Raw genomic sequence first — 8804 nt, forward strand, 5'->3', positions numbered from 1 at the left:
GGAAGATGGAAAAGTCCTGGAGAGGGATGCTGGTGACGGTTGCACGACAGAGACTGTGCTTAACGTCACCGAGCTGCTACCTAAAAGTGACTAAGATGGTAAATTTTGCGTTATCTGTGTTTTACTACAGTAAAAAAGCAACCGCCAAGCCGTGCGGGAGTTTCCCAGCTCCCTGAAGCCAGAGTCCCCAGTTTCTGCAGGGCTGGGGCTCCTTCCAGGCTCCTCCGAGTTGCCCCGCCACCTCGGCCAGGCCGCGCGGCTCCCCTCGAAGGCGGGGACGACGAGCGCCCCGGCCCCCGGCCCGAGGTCGTGGGGAAGATCTCAGCGCCGCCGCCGCGCCGCCTCCGCTCCCGGAAGTCGCCGCGGCGGGGCGGGGCGATCCCGCTGGACCCCGCGCCGCCCGCCGGCCGGAAGCGCGCTCCCGGCGAAGCGTGACCCTCGCGGCGCGCCGTCTGGCCCCGTGAGCGCCTGCGCGGAGGCGGCGCGGACTGGCCGGCATGGCGTTCCGGCAGGCGCTGCAGCTGGCGGCCTGCGGCCTGGCGGGGGGCTCGGCCGCCGTGCTCTTCTCGGCTGTGGCGGTGGGGAAGCCCCGCGCTGGCGGGGACGCGGAGCCGCGCGTGGTCGAGCCCCCGGCGTGGACGGGGGCCGCGCGCCCCGGGCCCGGCGTCTGGGACCCCAACTGGGACAGGTGCGGGGCGCGCGGTAGAGCCCGGTGGTCCCCGGCGACCGGCGGCGGGAGCCTTCCCGGACCCGACGTTGCGCTGGGTCGATGTGGTCGGCTCAGCAGAGTGGCGGGCGGGCTGGCGTGCAGGTTTCTCTTTCGGTTCTGGCGGCGAGGCTGGCTAGGGCGGCCCTCGACCCCTCTGCTAAACCCCGCCCCGGTCCGCCCAGAGGGTCGTTGTGAGGGACAGCACAGTGATGCCGGGGCAGCGCCCCACTCCGGGAAGCCCGAGGGTCGTTTTCAGCCCCAGCCGGAGGGCTTGGGCTCCGTGGGCTCTCAGGCTTGTTAACCATCTCTCAGCTGAGCCCTCAGACTGGCTTAGGGCATGTTGACTCCGTATGTGCGACACGGCTGAGAACGGGGTGGGTGTGGGTCCTGAGAGGGGCCGCTGCGGGAAGACGGCCAAGGACAGGACTAGCAGCCATCTTGAACGGGAACCGCAGCCTCCGGGGGTCTTGGTCCCCACCTGGCCACTACCTGTCACGTTCTTAGCCCTTGAACTGTGGCTCCCGTGGGAAACAATTATTAGTCTTACTTAATGTTAATTAAATTTCAGAGCCAAAGCAGTGCATGTTGTGTTGAAATGATATTTTTGATACACTGGAGTAAATAAAGTGAGATGGTGAAATTTCACCTGTTTCTTACTACTTTGTGAATGTGGCTACTTGGAAATTTAAAATTACATATGTTGCCGGTGTTCTGTTTCTATTGGACAGTACTGCTCTGGAGTCTGAGAGTGGCCACGTGGGATGGTTCACCCAGTCCCAGCTCTTTACTGCTTGACGCTTCTGAGAATGGGAGCTAATGTTTGTTGTTAGCCTAGTTGTATTAGGAACATTATAGGTGTTTTTTTTTTAACCTTTAATTTTTTAAAAGATACACTTAACACTATTTTTTTACATAGCAGCTTATTTCTGTTGTTTATCTTTTTTTAACACTTTTATTGTGGTATGATTCCTATACAGTAAACTACATATATTTCAGATGTACAGTTTGATGAATTTTGATGGGTGTACACACCCATGAAACCACCACCATAATCAAGACAGCTAGCATTTCCATCCCTCCGCAAGAGGTGCACATTTCATATTGCCAGTTCATCCCTTCCCACCCTCTTTACTCGCTGGTTATCATAAGTTTGTTTTCTGTCTTTGAGTCTGTTTCTGTTTTGTAGATAAGTTTATTTGTATCCTTTTTTTAAGATTCCACATGTAAGTGATATATGATATTTTTCTCTCTTTTTGACTTTACTTAGAGTGATGATCTCCAGGTCCATCCATGTTGCTGCAAATGGGATTATTTTATTCTTTTTATGGCTGAGTAGTGTCCCATGGTATAAATACACCACAACTTTTTTACCCAGTCATCTGTCGATGGACATTTGGGTTGTTTTCATGTCTTGGTTATTGTAAATAGTGCTGCTGTGAACATTGGGGTGCATGTGCCTTTTCAAATTATATTTTCCTCCGGATAAATGCCCAAGAGTGGGATTGCTGGATCATATGGTAGGTCTATTTCTAGTTTTTTGAGGAACCTCCACACTGTCCTCCATAGTGGCTGCACCAATTTACATTCCCAACAGTAGTGTAGGGGAGGGTTCCTTTTTCTCCACACCATCTCCAGCATTTATCCACAAAAAAATTTGTGGATTTTTTTTTTACTTTTCTTTTTTCAGTTTTATTAGGTAGACTTCTTATAATTTGACTGCACATATACAATGTACTGCATATAAATACATATACACAATATACTGCACATGTATTTTAAAAATTTACATATATGTACTGTTCATTGTTTCTAAGAATGTAAAGCTTTAGCTTTTTAAAATTAAGTAGTTATCAAAGGAATAAAGCCAATCATTTGTGGATTTTTTTTAATGATGGCTATTCTGACTGGTGTAAGGCGATATCTCATTGTAGTTTTGATTTGCATTTCTCTTACAATTAGTGTTGTTGAGCATCTTCATGTGCCTGTTGGCCATCTGGATGTCTTTGGAGAGATGTCTATTTAGGTCTTCTGCCTGTTTTTTGATTGGGTTGTTTGTTTTTTAGATATTAAGCTGTATGAGCTATTAGTGTATTTTGGAGATTACTCCCTTGTCGGTTGCATCATTTGCAAATATTTTCTCCCACTCTGTAGGCTGTCTTTTTGTTTTGTTGTTGGTATCCTTAGCCATGCAAAAGCTTTGGAGTTTAATTAGATCCCGTTTGTTTATTTTTGCTTTTGTTTCCATAACTTTAGGAGCTGGTTTGAACAAAATACTGCTGTGATTTATGTCAGAGTGTCCTGCCTGCGTTTTCCTCTAGGAGTTTTACATTTAGGTCTTTGATCCATTTTGAGTTCATTTTTATATATGGTGTTAAAGAATGTTCCAATTTCAGTCTTCTACAAGTAGCTGTCTAGTCTTCCAGGCACCATGTATTGAAGAGACTGTCTTTTCTCTATTGTATATTCTTGCCTCCTTTGTCATATGGGGCCCGGTTATATCGCGAGCACGCCCCCGCTACTGTCCTGCTGTGGTTACCTCTTTATGTTTCCAGTTGAAGATAATCTTTTTTGCTAGGTTCCAGTCTTTTTTTCCCAATGGTTATTTAGCAGTCAGTTGTGGTTTTATTGTAGCTGCGAGAGGCGAGCTCGTGGTCCTACCATTCCTCCATCTTGACTGGAAACTCCAGAAAACTTATTTTAGAATAGCTTTATATTTACAGAAAAATTGCAGATGGTAGAGTTCTGGATACTCCACACCTGACTTCCTGTGTTACAAACATCATACACTGATGTGCAGTGTTTGTCACAGTTAGTGAAGCAATACAGAGACGTCATTATTACCTGATGTCCATCGTGCTGTGTCTGCATGCTGCTGTCCATCGTGTCGTCGAGGATCCCACCTGAGCGTTGTCCTGTCCCCTTGGCTCCTCTTGGCTTTGACAGTTTCTCAGGCTTTCCTTGTTTGGATGACCTTGACAGTTTTGTGCAGGGCTGCTTAGAGGTTTCATAGAATGTCCCTCCATTGGGATTTGTCTGTTTTTATCATGATAAGACTGGTCATAACTTTCTTTCAAACATCAGTACAATCTTGCAGGTTTCTTAGGCTTTCTAAGGAAACAGCTTCAGTCTGAGGTTAAAGGACTTGAGTTAGTGCAGGCTCCAGCTTTACTAGTTGAGGGTGACATGCTGTATTTGCTCGTCGGGTCTAGATTTATGGGCAGGGGGGTGACTGTCCATTCTGGAAAATTCCAGAGCCTCATCCCATGAAGTCTCCAGCCTCTTCCTGAGGAATGAGGGGTGCTCCGAGAAGCTGGCCTCTGGGACCAGAGACAGAGAACAGAGCGCTGAGGGCACTGGCTTCTGCCCTGTGCTTTCCCAAGAGGGAAAGACTGTCTTGTCGGAAATACCCAAGGGTGACTTGTGAACAGGGTCACAGGACACGCCGTCTCGTGTTTCATCATTAGGCGAGAACCACTGTCCCTGGTCAACCTGCGGAAGAGAAGCCTGGAACCTGGAGAGGAAGAGCTGGCGTCCAGGCTGGACCACTACAAGGCCAAGGCCACGAGGCACATCTTCCTCATCAGGCACTCCCAGTATCACGTGGACGCCTCCCTGGAGAAGGACCGCACACTGACGCCCCTGGGTACGTGGCTGGGCCTGCCAGACCCCCAAGGCCGGCCTCCTTGAAGGTACCCCTGGGCGCTGGGCCTCCTTGGACCTGTGTCACCGAGGTTCGAGTGTTGTTATTATCAATAAATTAATTCTCAGCCTCATCTGACACAAGACAGGCCTTGAAAACATGTTCATCTTTAAAAATATTACAGTGCGTCTTCCTGCAGGCGAGAGGTGCTCTGCAGGGCAGTTTCAGTTTCGGGGTGCCCTGTCTTGCTTGAGTTGTTCTCTTGCTTAAGAGCCTTGCTTAAGATCTGCATCTGCAAGTCTGCCTGGTAAACAGACGGGCAGACGGGGTGAGGGCAAGCCTCGCAGCCCTGCCCAGAAGTGGTGCCCGTGGCAGCATCCTGCCTGGTGTCCAGCGCTGCTGGGCCCGCCCTTCCATCTCTGTCTTCCTGTCCATGTGCACATGTGCCCGTAGGAGAACGTCCTGGGAGAGGAGAGAAGGCGCAGGGCAGTCTGAGGTACAGTTTACACTTGCAAAAATTTCTTTGTTGAATGGGACATCCCCACTTGTGTGTGAAGGGGCTGGTGGCCTGTCCCCCGGCAGGCTGTGCCCACCACCCTGGGCACAGATGGGACGTGAAGCTGCATCTGTGGTGTCGGGCATCCAGCTGGACTGACTTCCCGAGGACGTTTCAGCTGGACTTCAGGATACATCTGAGAAAAGCATTTGTATTTGCACCCAGTCCATCTGTCCTTAGCAGGGCTGAATTGTCCCCTCTTTGCCTGCCCACATCTGTGATGGTTGCACAGCTGGCAGTCACCGGTGGTCACTGGCGCACTGAGACCCAGTCTTTAGACAAAGTTGAGTAGGAATGGTGTGAGGGATCCAGCAGGACCCACCCACACTTCAGCCACCCTCAACTGTGGTCATTGTTTTCAGTGTTTTTTCCTGATGGGGCTGAAGGTGGCTGGTTTGTCTCGTTGAGTTTACCTGTTGAATGCCTGGCCCCTTCATCGTAATGGCCTGAGCCCCGAGAGCCCTGCCTGTCTTGTCCCCCAGCCCTCACGGTACTTGGTGAAGACCAAAGGATTTGTGCAGTAAACAAAGAGGAACTCCGGCGACATCTCATTTTCCAGTGTGTCTCACCCTCCAGGTCGAGAGCAGGCTGAACTAACTGGCCTCCGACTTGCAAGCTTGGGGTTGAAGTTTAATAAAATCGTCCACTCCTCCATGACCCGCGCGGTAGAAACCACTGACATCATCAGCAAACACCTGCCGGGTGAGTGCTGGGCGGCTCGGGGCCCCCGCCGGGCGGGGTGCGGCTTTCCCGGCGCTGAGCACGGTGCCTTTCCGCAGGCGTCTGCAGGGTCAGCACGGACCTGCTGAGGGAAGGCGCCCCCATCGAGCCCGACCCCCCCGTGTCCCACTGGAAGCCGGAGGCTGTGGTAAAAACTGCCCCCCCTGCTCCTGGCCGCTGTGGGCCCTCCTCTCCTGACCCTGCTGCCGCCATGCCTACGGTTCCTCTCTCTGCCCCCAGCAGTATTACGAAGACGGAGCCCGAATCGAGGCCGCCTTCCGGAACTACATCCACCGTGCGGACGCCAAGCAGCAGGAGGACAGCTACGAGATCTTCATCTGCCACGCCAACGTCATCCGCTACATCGTGTGCCGGTGAGGGTCCCCTTAGTGCCCTGGGCCCGCCTCCCCTGCCAGCCTGCTCCAGGCCCGATCCGGGTGCTGCTAGGAGGAAGGGGTCAGGAAGAGGGGTGTCAGGCAGGCCTGGGCCCGCACGCGGCTCTGGGAGCTGGCACATCAGCTCTTTGACTAGGACGGTGCCCTGAAAGTGGTGACAGTGACGCTGAGACTTTAGAAAGCAGTGTGGAGGTAGTCACTCCTTTGTCGGCAAAACCCTTGATGGGAGAATGTTGGGGCCTGCCCGGGGCGCCGCCCATCCGCCCGACACCGTTTGCTGACTCACACATCGTCTTCGCTGTGCTGCGCTTTTCAGCAGATACCAACTGGGCCTTTTATTTTCAATGGGGATTTAATTTTTTTTTTTTAATGGGGATGTTTTTAAATGGGGATTGAACCTTGTGCATGCTAAGCCTGTGCTCTACCACTGACCTAGCTCTACTCTCCCCACAAAAAGGCCTTTTTCTGAGTGTCAGAATGCTGCTGGGCAGTGGGAGCCAGGGCAGTAGGGGACCTGCTGCGCTGCTTGGCTGCCCGCCCCCTCGTGCTTACACGGGTACGAAACCAGTGCGTTTCTGACTCGCCTGCATGTCCTGAGTGGAGTTGATCCCCTGTCCCAGACAGGTCACCTCACCCTGCTGCGACCCATGGGTTGGTGTCGCCAAGCAGCTCCTTCCCGAGAAACCCCCTGCTGGGAAGCGGGAGGTACTCAGGGATGTGGCCCCTGCGCCAAGAAAGCCTACAGAGGCCTCCTTACCTGGGGCTGGGGCTCTGAGCCTCACCGAGACCCTGCCTGCCTCCCAGAGGAAGCCCTCATTCCTAGCACTTCTCTCCTTGGTCCAGGGCCCTGCAGTTCCCACCGGAAGGCTGGCTCCGCCTCTCCCTCAACAATGGCAGCATCACCCACCTGGTGGTCCGGCCAGATGGCCGCGTGGCACTCCGGGCCCTCGGGGACACAGGGTTCATGCCCCCGGACAAGATCTCGCGCTCCTGAGGGGCTCCCAGCCAGGCCCTGGCGTGGGTGCCACCGAGTACACAGGCTCCTCCCTCCATCTTCCCTCCACGGGCTTCGCTGTGGCCAGTCCCGTCACTCCAGGATGTGGCAGCGGAGCAGAAGTGTCCTGAACTTTTCAGTACTTGCGGCCCAGGACGGGCAAGGGAGACATTTGGGTCCGATCTGCTTGATTTCTTGCAGGGTCTCTGCCTCGCTCTTGTCCTGCAGGACGAGCCGCGGGGTCTTGGGGACTGGGTGAGGCCTCAGAAGCCATCCTGGTGGAGCTGCAGGGCCCCGTCAGCAAAGCCTGTCAGCAGAACTCGGGGAGGAGGGCGCCAGTGCTTCCTTCGTAACTTATTTCGCTTCACACATTTCTTTCCATTTCTTAAAACTCTGGTCACTTAACTATTTGTCAGTTAAGGATTTTCTGTATTTGGGTTCTTGCCTTGAAAACCAGTCTCTACTTGAGTTACTCCCCAGATGCTGTTGGATTGGGGCTCAACTGTGTCATTAGGCCTTTGCGGACATGGGAGCCCCTGGCAGGTGAGGGCAGTGACGCACCTGAAGGTGTCGCAGGAGAGGGGCCAGGCAGCGGTGGCCCAGGAGGGGGTCTGGTTTCTATAAAATGTCTGACTCACAGTTCAGTCTTTGTTTGCCTCTGGTTGTTCATCTTTTGTGCTTATATTTAGATATGATGTATCCATCCCAAATTTCCATTAATATAGGGAAAACTACAGTTTCTGTGGAGTGGTTGTGAACATTTTCTGCAATCAGTGCAACTAATTAATTAGGATATTTGATCCATTTCTCCGTCAACTTTGGAAATGACTACAAAATAAAATTTTATTATACTGGTTTTTCAAAGTGCTGAGTGTTTTAAAGAGAACAAGAAGCCTGTGCAGCAGGACACACGGCAGCCCTGACTTGCTGAAACAGTTTTAGCAGGAGGCTCTTCTCCCCAGTGTTTTGTGGACCCTGGGCTGACGGTTTTGCTGGGTGGTCTGCCCACCAGGGCCTCAGTGAGAGGCCCTGACCCAGGACGGTGAGCTTGGTAAGAGGTTTTCTGAAAGCAGCAACCATGCAGCATTTTGTAGCGATAGTTCCAACAAGTTAGCCAGGGGCTGTGCTGACTTCCAAGACCAGAAAAGTCACAGGTGGCTTCCAGGTCTGGCCTCAGACCGTGGCGCCACAGGTCCCGCCTCTCTGTTCCCTCAGGCCTGCACGGCCACCTCGTGCTCCAGTCACAGACCTGTCTTTCCAGTGGCATTTCCACCCTTTACACTTGACCTTTGAGAAGCAGGGCAGCATCTCAGGAATAGGAAACAAGCCCAGTGGGAGGAGGGTGTTTGGACCCCGTCATTTACGGGGCGCAGGGACATCATGCTGGAAACCGTCCCGAGGTGGGCCAGACTAGATGACTGGAAACTTCGGGAATGACAGTAATGCTACCCTAAGAAGTTTGACTAAAAGGAAAACAGCCTTTAGAGACCATGCAACACATGGGCCCCTGAACTGGCGCCAGGAGGAAGGGCCACAGGTTCCTCCTGCCTGTGTTGCTCCAACCACTCCCGCAAATAAACCACTGAGATGACTGTACTGTTTAAGCAAAACACTGCTTAAAATTTTGCTAAAAAGGACATTTTGCCAAGGCAAGGGTGAGACAGGTCTTTCTGAAAGCGTATGATTACCATGTGGGTTTAAAAATAACTTATTTCATTAAGTAGTTTTAAAAAGACAAACCTGCCATAGGACACATGATGATGCATTCACTGCAACCAGGACCACCTCAT

The 8804-nt window shown here is 52.3% G+C and overlaps 1 protein-coding gene across 2 annotated transcripts; it reads left to right on the top strand.

The window, feature by feature from the left end:
* Window positions 1–314: 314 nt before the first annotated feature.
* Window positions 315–7871, top strand: PGAM5 (PGAM family member 5, mitochondrial serine/threonine protein phosphatase). Of its 2 annotated transcripts, none has more exons than XM_072953055.1 (6): window positions 315–688; window positions 4174–4352; window positions 5482–5607; window positions 5685–5773; window positions 5866–5999; window positions 6864–7871. In XM_072953055.1, exons 1-6 carry the CDS (start codon window positions 498–500, stop codon window positions 7012–7014), a joined length of 870 nt encoding a protein of 289 aa, XP_072809156.1. In that variant the 5' UTR covers window positions 315–497; the 3' UTR covers window positions 7015–7871. The 2 variants fall into 2 exon arrangements, with proteins under 2 accessions (XP_072809156.1, XP_072809157.1); XM_072953056.1 differs by having other exon boundaries at window positions 442–688; window positions 5869–5999.
* The last annotated feature ends 933 nt before the right edge of the window (window positions 7872–8804 follow it).

This window comes from Vicugna pacos, chromosome 32 (assembly GCF_048564905.1).
Source record: "Vicugna pacos chromosome 32, VicPac4, whole genome shotgun sequence".
Lineage (NCBI taxonomy): Eukaryota > Metazoa > Chordata > Mammalia > Artiodactyla > Camelidae > Vicugna > Vicugna pacos.

What these genes read in the sequence shown, in the direction of transcription:
- PGAM5 (XM_072953055.1), top strand. Translation starts at nt 498, where the DNA reads ATGGCGTTCCGGCAGGCGCTGCAGCTGGCGGCCTGCGGCCTGGCGGGG. An exon ending in TGGGACCCCAACTGGGACAG is followed by an intron (nt 689 to 4,173) that starts GTGCGGGGCGCG and finishes TTTCATCATTAG; the next exon opens with GCGAGAACCACTGTCCCTGG. An exon ending in CCGCACACTGACGCCCCTGG is followed by an intron (nt 4,353 to 5,481) that starts GTACGTGGCTGG and finishes CTCACCCTCCAG; the next exon opens with GTCGAGAGCAGGCTGAACTA.